Source organism: Micropterus dolomieu, linkage group LG01 (genome assembly GCF_021292245.1).
Source record: "Micropterus dolomieu isolate WLL.071019.BEF.003 ecotype Adirondacks linkage group LG01, ASM2129224v1, whole genome shotgun sequence".
NCBI lineage: Eukaryota > Metazoa > Chordata > Actinopteri > Centrarchiformes > Centrarchidae > Micropterus > Micropterus dolomieu.
In genome coordinates, this window is record NC_060150.1 from 6,750,016 (window position 1) to 6,763,831 (window position 13,816).

General features: G+C 39.1%; 1 protein-coding gene across 1 annotated transcript; it reads left to right on the top strand.

Moving 5' to 3' along the window:
- Nucleotides 1–2,835: 2,835 nt before the first annotated feature.
- Nucleotides 2,836–11,121, top strand: lig4 (ligase IV, DNA, ATP-dependent). Its single transcript, XM_046058884.1, has 3 exons — nucleotides 2,836–2,960; nucleotides 5,459–7,529; nucleotides 9,344–11,121. Exons 2-3 carry the CDS (start codon nucleotides 5,467–5,469, stop codon nucleotides 10,011–10,013), a joined length of 2,733 nt encoding a protein of 910 aa, XP_045914840.1. The 5' UTR covers nucleotides 2,836–2,960; nucleotides 5,459–5,466; the 3' UTR covers nucleotides 10,014–11,121.
- The last annotated feature ends 2,695 nt before the right edge of the window (nucleotides 11,122–13,816 follow it).

Here is a 13,816-nt window from a genome sequence, read left to right on the forward strand (position 1 = left end):
CAGGTGAAATTTTTATTGTTTGTTTTTTTGGTACATTGCAGCAGAAAAACCTTCATATAATTTCAGGGTTACAGGAGTAGGCGCTATTACATGACATGTTGTAGGAAATAAAAGATATGTTAACTAAATAAAGATAGTTAATACCTATAGAAGTGAGAGTCGACAATAAGATGAAAAGAAAACCTGTCACAGATGATTTAAAAAAATGTAAACAGGCAGTGAATCTTCCCACCATTTCATTCAGCCAATCTTTCAAATCTGGAGCTGTCCAAAGCCTGATCAGTTACTCACTGGTTGGATAATTCTGCTGTCAATGACTCATTCTCATTGAGTCTCATAGTAAAACTTAACATCTCCCTATTCAGCATTTATAATCAACCATGTAATCAGTTGTTTGTCACACACTTGCAAACTTGCACGTCCAGTATTAGTCAACAAGCATAACTTCTTCAATGAAGACATTTTTTATTATCCCAAATGCGTTAATTAATATTTTTTGTATGGTTGTCAAAATGAGGCGTTATAGTTGATTACAAATATATATTGTCAACAACTATAAATTATATATGTTCACAACTGCATTATAGTGAGTTATAAACTATTTATTATATGTTTCATATAAATGCTAACTAGGATGACTTAACGTTACCTTTTCAGATGTATAAATTAGAATACATTCATTTCCATAGTGTTAACTGTACTGATCATTACCTGTGATGAATCATTTTCATGATCTTATTTATTAATTTATCTGTGAACTTCATAAAGGTCCCCCCTCTACATTTCTATACACACACACACACACACACACACACACACACACACACAAACATTGATACATAAGCTAGTATAAAAGTCCTCACTGGTAGCACACATTATGCAATGACTGATGATAATGGTGACGTGAGTTTTTGTTATGTAACTGTAAAATGTACGCTCATCTTTAAAGATGCTTTCCTGTTGGTCATTCATGTCCCTTTTTATGATCTAGTTTTCAAATGTACCTCTTTTTGTTTTTTATGATTTTTCCCCAAGGTAAACAATTAAAGAAGGAAGAAAACATGTGACAAATATATAGTTGTGACCTGATTTCTGCACTAATGAAAATACATTCATGTTCTTGATATTTTCCTGTTTCCTAAGGTCTTTTGATTTTAAAAACATCTTATGTACAAGCTGCTATTTTTTTGTATCCTTTTGTGTGCCATGTCCATTATACAATTCAAATAAATAACCAGTATGATACTTTATTAATCCATAGGGAAATCTCTCGTCCCACACTCACAGGTCAATGGTTAGAGTCGATGACTTAGCAGCACCTCTGACCTGTAAGTGATTCACAGTCTTGCTCCAGTACACAGAAGCTGCCATCCAAAACAAAATGATAAAACCACACAAAAATCACTCAACAAGTCAAAAGAAAGTGATGATTGACAGATCACGAGTCCCTCCCTCACTCGTGATGAAAAACAAGAATTAGTGTTCGCGGAATGGACGTCGGTACAAGCCTCAGATACTAAGAACACGACATCACTGGAATGATTTCGCATTACTTTTCAAGTAATGCCGTGTACTTAGAATTACAGCAGCCACCTCCTCATGGTGCGAGCGTCAAAACAACTTTGTATTGGAAACAAAGCACAAGGTTAACAGTCGTGAAGCTGTTATCTAAACATGAGCAGGCAACAAATATGTTTGTGCAGTCTTTAATGACAGTAACTACTATGTTCAGGGTCAAATATGTCAGTGTTGTAAATCATAATCAGTAATTCATAATACATGCATATAACAGGGTTATTTTGTCCATATAAGATGACTGATTAGTGACCAGCATTGAGAATAAGTCACTACCTGAAACCAATTTGCAAGTGTTATCAGGTATATTAAGGTGTCTCCTGCAGCTCTTATCATTTGCCAGATAAAATGTCCAAACCTGTTTTTTATGGGCAGCTGAGATTAATGGTGAAAGACAGACAATATGTCATAGTGAGGGTCCTTAACTTTTGTCCTAAATGTTCTCCTCTGTCCCCCTGATGCCATCTTTCTTTCTTTTTCATTTCATCGCAAGAGCCACACCTCGTCATGCCCAAATGACACTTGTGTTGTTTTCTCAGTCTGCACTTGAAAGAAACCTGTGTAAAGATGAAACCATACAAACAGAAACCCAAAACTGGGGATAGTGTTTGGTTTTATTATACAGTATCAGTCTGTTATATATAGGCTACATAACATAATTTGAACTATCTTTTAAATGACTCCTGGACCATCTGGCTCATCCTCATAATCATCATCACTTTCATAATGTTGTCAAGGCAGTGTTACTAAATGAGTGCGCCGGGAGGTTTTAAGTGATAATAACCTGCTACAACACGATTTGGATCAAAATATGTCTATGTAATGATTGTATTGAAGAGAAACGCCTTCTTGTGATCAACGAGCATGCATTCCTAGCTTTTACTACCACCTTACTACTGACTCACTGGCTCCAGGCCCATGATGGTAAACAACCTCACCCCTCAGCACTGCAGCGTCTCAGGGTCGCCCTCTTCTGGTTAATAGAAGAGCAACAAGAATATCTGCAGGGAATATAACCAGTTTTCCCAAAATGTTTTAATCTGAGATTAAATCACAAGAAGTTCACTTTTTGTTGCATTAAATTAAACATAAAAAATGACAACATGTAGGCCTACTTACAACAGAGCAGAATAAACCTGTTCTAATACAGTATTTCAGATCAAATGTACAAAACGTGACGCTTTTAAAGTGTGAACGTCGAGTTTACCGAGACCACAATTTAGTTAAATTAATATTAAAGTTTCAAAACACAAGTCAACATTGTGGGGGAACCAAAGCTCTGCTCGTGTTTCCAGGGGGACGTTTTTCTTGGAGGTCCGAGGAAATGTTCAACATGTAGCTCACTGTGAGAGGACCTTTTTCTTTTGAGGATTAAAAAGAGCAAGGTAATCCTCAAATTTGATACATTTCATTATTTTAATGTGTAATTTTTCCTTACTGTTCCTCAACTTCAGCTACGGAAAATCACTTCCTAATTTGGCGGAGTGTTTTCAAAGTGAAGGCGGAACCATCATTACACGCTTAACCCATTTACATTTTGTTTTGTTTGAACAGAATATCATATTAAGCTGCCACTAAAAACACAAAGTTACTCTTAAATATTGCTTTGTTTGTCTGCAAATGTGCGTAACTTGTCCGGACAGGCGTCATAGGACGACGGATACTTTTTATTTTGAATATTAACTAACCGGAGTTGCAGTTTTCTGTTTTGACGGCAGAAACTGTTCATATAAGTACACTTTAAGTAATTTAAACTTACGACTAGCAGCTAATAATCAGTACAAGATGCGTTGCCTCGTGTTTAGCGTAATATTAAATTAAATACTTACTACCATGTCTAGACTGTTTAAATCTGCCTGCCGCTGGTCAGATTAAAACAAAAACCTTATTGTAGGACATGTCAGAACATGTTGTAGTTTGACCTCTGTGGACGGATCTGCAACTAAAATGTAAGTTAAGGGGAATAGCAAGAATATTTGAATGTAACGTGCACTAAGAAACGCTCCGAGGTAGGTTGCTTTTTAATTAGCTTTTGTATTGTATTGCAGACCTTGTTCGTTCTTTAGAATAACTGTAGCCAAAAAAAGAGCTGCAAGCAAACTGTTGAGAGCATATATGTCCTACATAATAAGTAATAATAATAGTAACTTTATTTTTATAGCCCTTTTGAATACATGTGATTTACAACAATGTCAAACATACAAGTTGAATAAAAGTTGGTATCTCACACACACACACACACACACACACACACAGTGGTTTACAACAATGAATATATAAAACATAAGTCAATATACAAATACAGGAAAAATAAATAAGCCTCACACAGTGGTTTACAATTAAACATGATCAAGTTAATATATATATATATATATACAGTGAGGAAAATAAGTATTTGAACACCCTGCTATTTTGCAAGTTCTCCCACTTAGAAATCATGGAGGGGTCTGAAATTGTCATCTAGGTGCATGTCCACTGTGAGAGACATAATCTAAAAACAAAAGAAAATCCAGAAATCACAATATGATTTTTTTTAACTATTTATTTGTATGATACAGCTGCAAATAAGTATTTGAACACCTGTCTATCAGCTAGAATTCTGACTCTCAAAGACCTGTTAGTCTGCCTTCAAAATGTCCACCTCCACTCCATTTATTATCCTAAATTAGATGCCAGTCTCCAGACCTAAACCAAATAGAGAATCTTTGGAGGGAGCTCAAACTCCGTGTTTCTCAGCGACAGCCCAGAAACCTGACTGATCTAGAGAAGATCTGTGTGGAGGAGTGGGCCAAAATCCCTCCTGCAGTGTGTGCAAACCTGGTGAAAAACTACAGGAAACGTTTGACCTCTGTAACTGCAAACAAAGGCTACTGTACCAAATATTAACATTGATTTTCTCAGGTGTTCAAATACTTATTTGCAGCTGTATCATACAAATAAATAGTTAAAAAATCATACATTGTGATTTCTGGATTCTTTTTTTTTAGATTATGTCTCTCACAGTGGACATGCACCTATGATGACAATTTCAGACCCCTCCATGATTTCTAAGTGGGAGAACTTGCAAAATAGCAATATATATATATATATATAAATTTTGTTTGCATTGTTACATATCAAACACATTTTAGATGGGCCACTTGTGTGACAAAGACAGAAAGCAACACAGATTCATTTATTTTATTTAACTGTCTGGCTAATTTAATCTTTCAGAAAAAGGGATTTCGCCACTGTCAATCAATCATAAATCACTGATTACAATTTACTAAGCCATAGCTTTAAAGTTATTGATTGTAGGGCTGCGGATAACAATCAAAACACAAAAAACACAATCAAATAGGCTTATACAATAGGCTTTATTGCCACGGCCAATGTTATGTAACAACGAGGATATTTTCACACTGACGCTGTCGATAGTTATTCAAATCTTTAACGTGAACTTTTTCATTAAAAAAAAAAATCAGTGTTAACCACAAGTACGTTTTATTAATCACATTTAGACCATGATAGGACACTTAAAATGTAAAAATAAGTAGGTTGATTTTAATATTTTCATTATTGATTGAGCTGCTGATTATTTCCTTGATTAACAAATCACAATTTCCTTTAGTCCAAAGTGCTTTTTTTGTCCAAAGACATTCAGTTTATTATATCACAAGCCACAGGAAAACATAAAATGGTCACATTTAAGAAGCCGGAACCAGAAATATATTTGTATATTTGTTTTGTTGTTGATCGAAGAATAAATTAATCGACCAACCGTTTCAACTCTATATGATTCATTAATTTATTGGAAAGAATGAACAGTTTCCAAACTGGAAAGTACTGCAGTGTTACTCCGCCACTACAAGGCTGACATTTTTTATGTTGGCATGTATTTCAGATTTCGCCATGGAGGGAACTTCCAAAAGCGATGCTGCAGGTCAGCCCTCTGTTGCTGCTCAAGTTCCTTTCCTTCACCTGTGCAGCACATTAGAGAAAATCCAGAAGTCTAAACTCCGTCCAGATAAATCCAAGATCCTCAGGGACTTCATTGAGTCATGGAGGAAGTTTCATTCTGCCCTCCACAAAGACAACCCCAAAACAACAGACTCTTTCTACCCAGCTATTCGTCTCATTGTCCCCCCCTTCGAACGAGAGCGCATGGCGTATGGCATCAAAGAGAGCATGTTAGCTAAACTCTACATCGATGTATTAGGCCTGCCAAAGAATGGCCCGGAAGCCAATAAACTGTTGAACTACCGTGCTCCGACTACGTCCCAAGGAGAAGCTGGAGACTTTGCTGGCATGGCGTACTTTGTGCTGAAGAAACGGTGCACCAGCCAAGGAAACCTCAGCATCAAAGAAGTCAATGACTTTCTGGACTCGGTGGCCATCAACAACGCTAGCAGGCAGAAGGATCTTGTGAAAAAGAGCCTGCTGCACCTCATCACCCAGAGCTCGGCTCTCGAGCAAAAATGGCTCATCAGAATGATTCTGAAGGACATGAAGCTCGGGATCAGCAAAGAAACTGTTCTCCAAGTCTTCCACCCAGATGCTGCTGAGCTTTACAACGTCAACACAGACTTAAACAAGGTGTGCCAGCAGCTCCACAACCCCTCAGTTTCTTTAAGCGAAGTCTCTATCGGACTGTTCTCTGCTTTCAAGCCTATGTTGGCAGCTGTGGCGAACATCCGCAATGTGGAGAAACAGATGGGAAACAGCCCATTTTATATTGAGACAAAGCTGGATGGGGAGCGTATACAATTGCACAAAGATGGGGACGTGTACAAGTACTTCAGCCGAAATGCCTTTGAATACACCCAGCAGTTTGGAGGATCCCCACTGGAGGGCTCCCTGACACCTTACATCCACAACGTTTTCAAAGGCCACGTTGTAAACTGCATCCTCGATGGTGAGATGATGGCGTACAACCCGACCACTGAGACCTTCATGCAGAAAGGGAGCAAATTCGACATCAAGAGACTCATGGAAGACTCCGAGTTACAGACGTGCTTCTGCGTGTTTGACGTATTGTTAGTCAATGACCAGAAGCTTGGCAAGGAAACACTCAAGAAGCGCGACGAGATCCTTCAGACAGTTTTCACCCCAGTAAAGGGAAGGATACACCTGGTGCCAAAGACTGATGCCAGAACCATGCAGGAGGTTGTGAATGCCCTCAATGACGCCATTGACAACAGAGAAGAGGGAATCATGGTGAAGGATCCTTTATCCATCTACAAACCTGACAAGCGGGGGGAGGGATGGCTGAAAATAAAGCCCGAATATATGGATGGCTTGATGGATGAGCTTGACCTGCTGATTGTTGGGGGTTACTGGGGGAAAGGGAGACGGGGTGGTATGATGTCCCATTTCTTATGTGCTATTGCCGAAGCTCCAAAGCCTGGCGAGAAACCCTCAGTTTTCCACTCTTTCTGCCGCGTCGGCTCTGGCTACACCATGAAAGAGTTGCACGACCTTGGCTTAAAGCTAGCCAAGCACTGGAAAGTCTACCGGAAAAATGATCCGCCTGCATCCATCTTGTGTGGAACAGAGAAACCGGAAGTTTACATTGAACCCTGCAACTCAGTTATCATCCAGGTCAAGGCGGCTGAAATAGTCGGAAGCGACATGTATAAAACCAACTGCACCCTGCGCTTCCCCAGGATCGAGAAGATCCGAGACGACAAGGAGTGGCACCAGTGCATGACTCTGGCAGAGCTGGATCACTTCCGCGGCAAGGCATCTGGGAAACTCGCCTCGCGGCACCTTCACATCGATGATGCCGAACCGCAAAAGAAGAAGCGCAAGCTGCCATCGAAACCCAAGAAGGTGGTCGGGATCATCGACCACTTCAAACCACAGGACCTCTCCGGGATTACCAAAGAGACAGATATGTTCGAGGATGTGGAGTTCTGTATCCTGAATGGCACAGAGGATCACCCCAAGGCTGAGCTGGAGAAGGGTGTGGCCAGGTAACATGACATCTGTTAAAAAACCTCGTTGTTGTTGAACTAGAAATTAGAACTATGATTACTGACCACTTGTGAGCAGTGGGAAAAAAAGCTGTGAACACTGACATGTTATTACATTTTGTAAGTTGATATGGGTGTCCACCGTACTGTATAAAAGAAGTGTATGTAGTCACCTACTGTTGAAGCCTTGTGTTTGGCATTTTGGCCGTCGCCATCTTGGCTTTTTGGAATGAGAAGTGACCATATTTGGACGATAGGGTAGAGCTAGCTAGCTTGGTTAGTAAGGTGCATCTGTAGTTAATGTTAGCCGTGATGTTAATCGGGATTTAGAAAACAAGCCAAAATAACAGGCTTGAAACAAAATGTACTCAATGGAAAAAAATATAACAGCTCCTCCTTTAGTCAAACCAAACGCTAAACAAAACATCTTTTAGGTGACCGAAATGTTACAGTTCCTTTTTGTCAGTGGTGGAAGGTACTTAAGTACAAATTTGATCTACTTGCTTTACTTGAGTATTTTCTTTTCATGTGACTTTGTAGTTTCTACTATTGCACCACATCTCAGAGGGAGATATTGTACTTTTTACTTCACAACATTTATCTGACAGCTTTGTTACTAATTACTTTACCAATTAAGCTTTTTACACACATACTCATACAAACATATGAAGACTTAGTATAATATGTTTTGTTATAAATTAAATTACCCAACATTGTATTATATTGACATTGAAATTAACTGGCAACAACTTTGATTGTTTAAGACATTTTTCATGTAAAAACATTTCCAGCTTCACAAATAAGAAAATTTGCCGCTTTTCCTTTAAATTATTTTAATTTATTTGTAATGATTTTGGGCTTTGTAATGTTGGTTAGATAAAGCAAGCATTGTGAAGGTGTCGTTTTGGGTAATTGTGACTGCATTTCTCACTATTTTCAGAATTTCAAAAATCGATTAATGGAGAAAATAATCAGCTGATTAATCCATAATGAAAATAATCATTAGTTGCACTCAAATACAAAATAGTAAATAGAAAACAGATATTTTCCTTTCTGAAAGGTAATAAAAGGTAATGTGCGGATCTGATACCTGCTGTGAACAGACGCTGCCAGCTGACTAATTGTTGAACATGACAGTATTAAACAAAGTCACTCACATTAACACACTATAATATTTACATAAAGTTTGTTGCTTTTATCACCATGCATTAATGTAAATCAAATTAGTTCACATCCACCTGAAACAAAAGCTGGGACGCTCACCCGCTCTCCGACACGTCAATCAAATCTTTACAATTTACACTTGATTACACTCCCAATGTCCCATCAGTCCCAAAATTTAACTTCAATTTTCCGATGATTAAATCAATCCCCAATCCCCATTAGAAAGAATGCAGGTTTAAGACACTACTGTATTGGCTTCACTTTTCAGACCCGGAGGGTGCTGCTTGATCTGCACCAAGTCCTGAGGGAAATATCTGGCTCTTTAGCAGCTTAATGCTCTACTATGTTCACTAGCTGGTCGCTAACTTTATCTGCGGTTTGGTGCCGGGCAGTTAGTGTACACTGGTTTATCAGAGCCTTTTTGCTAAAAAAAACAGCTGCCTGCCTGAAACCAGTAAAGTTGTTGACTAGTAAACCAAAACAATGAGCTGAAAGAGGATAAAAAGCCCACTAGAGCTGCAGCGTCGCTTGATAATTCTTTGTGGGTAGCAGCAAAACCCTTGAGTGTATTGCATTGAGCAATAGTGCATTTTGATCGCACTAGTTAACTTTTCATTTATAAGTGATTACTGATGTCATCTTCTCATTAGATGTGGCGGTATCGTGGTTCAAAACCCAGGACGGGACACCTACTGCGTGATTGCTGGGGTGGAGAATATGCGCGTGAAGAACCTGATTTTGGCCAACCAGCATGACGTGGTGTGGGCCGCCTGGCTGCTGGAGTGCCTGCGCCAGAAGGAGGTGGTCCCGTGGCAGCCGTGTCACATGATCCACATGTCGCCCTCCACCAGGGAGCACTTTGCCAAGGAGTACGACTGCTATGGCGACAGCTACTTTGTGGAGACGGACGAGCAGCAGCTGCGGGAGGTGTTTGGCCGGATCAGAAGCGTGGACGCGTCTGCGGCCGTGAACATCGGCCAGGTGGAGCAGCGTTACGGCTGGGAGGACCTTCCCACCAGCATGTTCAGACCCTTCAAGATTTACATGGACTGCTACGCCAAAATAGGAGACCCTGACACCATCATACCTGCCACCTGTTTGGACATCCGCGCCCTGGAGTTTCGCTTCCATGGAGGGACAGTGGTGCAGACGTTAGAGGAAGGAGTCTCCCATGTCATTATCGCAGAGGAAACAAGACTTCCGAATTTAAGGACTCTGAGGCGCGGCTTTAGAAAGAAGTTTAAGATCGTAAGAGACTCGTGGGTGACGGATTCAATCAACGCAGGTTATCTGATGACTGACACCGACTACTTAGTTTGAAGAGTCTTCACGTGATATACACAGGCTATAAGTTAGCACTAATTTAGCACAAAAATGCTCATATAGCTACCATTTTAATTCTTATTAAGATTAGTAATGAACTATTTTATAAAGGTTGAAAAATAAAAACGGTCAAAGTCACCATCAAGGGTAAGACAAATTAAGTGATTTAAAATGATATTGCACTGTACATAGCTGTTGCTTCTCAGGGTTTCTTTATGAGTTTTATGTTTTGTGTTCTTAACGAGTGATTAAGGCTTCTTGTTATTGGTTTTAAATTGATAGGCTGCTGTAAAACTCAGAAAGGCAATGATTGGGTTTTTCAGTTTTAAAAGTTAGAATTGCATAGTGACGTATTCAAATATGGAAGCTGATTCATCTTTTATTCAGCATCTCCGCCCTTTAAACTTTTAGCTGAGCATTTATAAACACATTTTAGGGGAAGAAAAAGAGGGTTTCATTCTAAAAACTGTGTAATTTTTGGCAACATAAATTTGAAGAAAATTAAGCTGCTTTCATCTTGTTCTGTCTTTAGATACAAATCGATAAAGTGGTCTACAGTGGACTGATAGGATGTCAGTAAACATTGACGAATCTGTGATGAGTGCAAAGCGACTGGGGAATACTCCACCGTGATAATCTAAAAAAAACTCCCATCCTTATTTTTACATTATAAAAGGGACACTCCATCAATTTAGTATTACACTTACACATCATTTGGGGACTTGAATGGTCAGCAGAGGCCATGATATCCTGACTCCGCAGTATGAGTCAAGCTTAAAAACACTGTATATCACATTTCCATAATGCAACTGAGTGGTGTCTTTCATTAGACCTCTCTCGCCTCATAAATTATTTTCAAACCCCACACCTCTTTTTCTACTTTATAATGATTTCTGTCAAAATGTTATCATCACTTTGACATCATCAGGGTTTTTCTAACTTTGGAGCGCAAAGTCCAAAGTCATTAGTAGTACTTTATGTGACAAATGAACCGAACTTCATGTGCAAAATTGGTGGAGTCAGACAAAGAAAAAAGGATTATTAATGTTTGTTTAAATACATGTTAAGTACAACTCTAATAAATATCTTGAATTGGTTAAAAATACAGGAACGACTGTTGTGTTTTTAAAATTTTAGTAATTAACTTCAATCGAGTGTCTGTGTGAAGTGATGGCCTTTGCCTCAGCTCTTCAAAGTGTACTCAGCTGGCAGAGATGGACCAGGGGACACCACAGGGGTACGTTAAAACCGGTTCCGCTCAAGGCCCTCCAAAGACGTTGGCATGTTTTCCTGTCTTCAAAAATGTCATCAAGGTGTCTTGGGATATGTTATAACCTTCATCGACATCGCCTCTAGGGTACAGGTGTCTGCCTGCGGTGTCTTGGGCATTGTGCGTAAATGTCGCATGAATACATTGTCAAAGTTAAAATGATGAGGTACCTGTTCCTAATCATATACTGTGCATAATGGCTCTCATTGGCATGTAGTGTTCCCTGTAGGTTTTAATGTTTGTAATTTTCACATCACTGTTAAACAAATAAATTAAAATTCTACCTTAAGACATTCTTGGCAGTTTAGCTAAAGTTATACCACTTTTGTTAGAAACAGCACAAAAGCATAAAATAGTTGAAAGCAAAATGATCTTCCCCACTAGTTAAAAATAATTATATTGTGCCTCAATAAGCACTCCGTCACCTGTCACCCACTATGAACTATTTCCAGGTGATTTCCAGTGTTTGAGTGACAGGCTCTAATTAGAGGTAGTCACCTTGTGCTTATTCCAGTGATGCATTGTGTCGCTGCAGCACAAGCGTTGGTCTTAAAAATGCCTAACTGCTGGCAATCTGAAAGGACTCCCAGGAACATATTATCAGTCCTGAGGATCTGGAGATGCAAACAGCCGCTGAAGGCTAGCATTGCAGAAATGCCACGTCCTAATGGGATAAATGCTCCAATTAGGCAAGCTGTAGCTTTTGGAGAGAAGGCACCAGCGAGCGCCTTGGACACAAGCGGAAACAAATGGTTTGATGGCAACCTCTAGACAACCAGCAGCTGCATGCGCTCAGCTGATATAAATGAGCTCCTGTAGAGACCAAACAGAGGCTCGTGGCTGCAGGGAAGGTTTGTCTGCAGCAATTAGCACAGCCCATCTTCAATCAATGAAGAAATTAGATAAAAAAAAACAACAACAGAGAATCAAGCTCCCATTTTTGCCTGATAAATAAGTGGTTATAATGTTCATAAACATTCCTTTATATTTGATCAACATCCAGGTCTGGTAAATTGGTCAAAGTGTCTATAAAATGTACAAACTACTCCATTTGGTATACGTTTTGAATCAGCCTTTTATCTTTATCACATCCTCACCCAACTCTAAATCAAGCTCTGAATTATAGTGTCAAGCACATTTTCAAAAGCTCCCATTTGCTTCAAAGTAAAACATTTATCAAGAGTAAGAGAGATTGCCCTTTACAAAACTATTTTCCACTGTGGAGGAGAGGAGCCCACGTGAAAACTGACTGGGCGAGGTACAAGTACTGTAGGGATTAAACAAATAAGATGTTACATGTTAATTAGTGAAATGCTCTGAGGTGTGGGGGGTGTTATCTTCACACAGAGCCAAGCGAGCCGTTTCCCCTGCTTCCAGTCTTTATGGTAAGCTTTGCTAGCCGTCTCCTTGCTCTGGCTTCATATGTAGCATACAGACATGAGTGTGGTATCATTCCCCTCATCTAACTCTCAGCAGGAAAATAAGTAGGAGTGTATTTCCCAAAATGTCAAAGTATTCCTTTTAAAGGAAGCAATTTCAACTTATGACCTCTCATCACTGGTTGTGGCCAGCTCAGCTGAACAGGCCTGAAGGGGTGAAATTAACCTGTAATTCACAAAAAAATGTAAAAAGATATAGAAAATCAACATAACGTTTTATAGCATAAATACAGTATATTTTGTCTGGTATTTCACGCCCCCTCAGATTTATCTTGTAACCCCGTGTAGGGGTCCTGAGCCCAAAGTTGGGGACTCCTGGTTTAATTAGCAGTTGAAACTTTCTTCAAAAAGCTTAATGGCTAAAATGAGTTAATTCATAAAAACAAATGCTTTACCTTCCCTGTAAAGTAGTGGATGAACTCCAACTCTTTACCCTCATTACAAAAGCTGCAAATACAGCTTCAATATAGCCCTGAGCCCAGAAAAAATAATAAAAATGATAATAATAAAATGATCCTGTTTTAGCATACGTTTTTAGCCCCTTTAGGGCAAATCGTATACTGTACTCATAATAATGAAAGGCACATTTCCACAGCATGCTGTAATATGTCAGACTTTTAAATAGCGTTTTCCCACCTTACAGACAGCCTCTGATTTCAAAGGTTTAAGATTTACTTAGGCTACAGAGACTTTGGATTTGCTTGAATTGGCTAATCCATCACAATAAACATCATGTCTGCTTTAATTGCTGTCACAGTTGTCTCTGAGTGGTAATGGAGTTGTAAGCACTCATTGATTTAAAGATCTGCCATGCATTAAAAAGGACACAACTTTGGCACAAATAAAAATAAGTCTGTGTAAGTCTTGTTTCTTCATAAAGTAAACAGACAAATGAGAACAAGAAGTGGATCTTTGGGAAAAACACATGCTGATGTCTAAAACACAACAGCAGCCCGTTCTTTTGAAAATTGGCATCTGTATTATAAAGTACACTTGATTTTAAAAGGGCTGAAAATATGCAGAAGCATTGGTATTGTCCTTTAAAGAGTAAACCACTCCTTGCTTTGATGAGAGCATCTTACCTGAGGCTG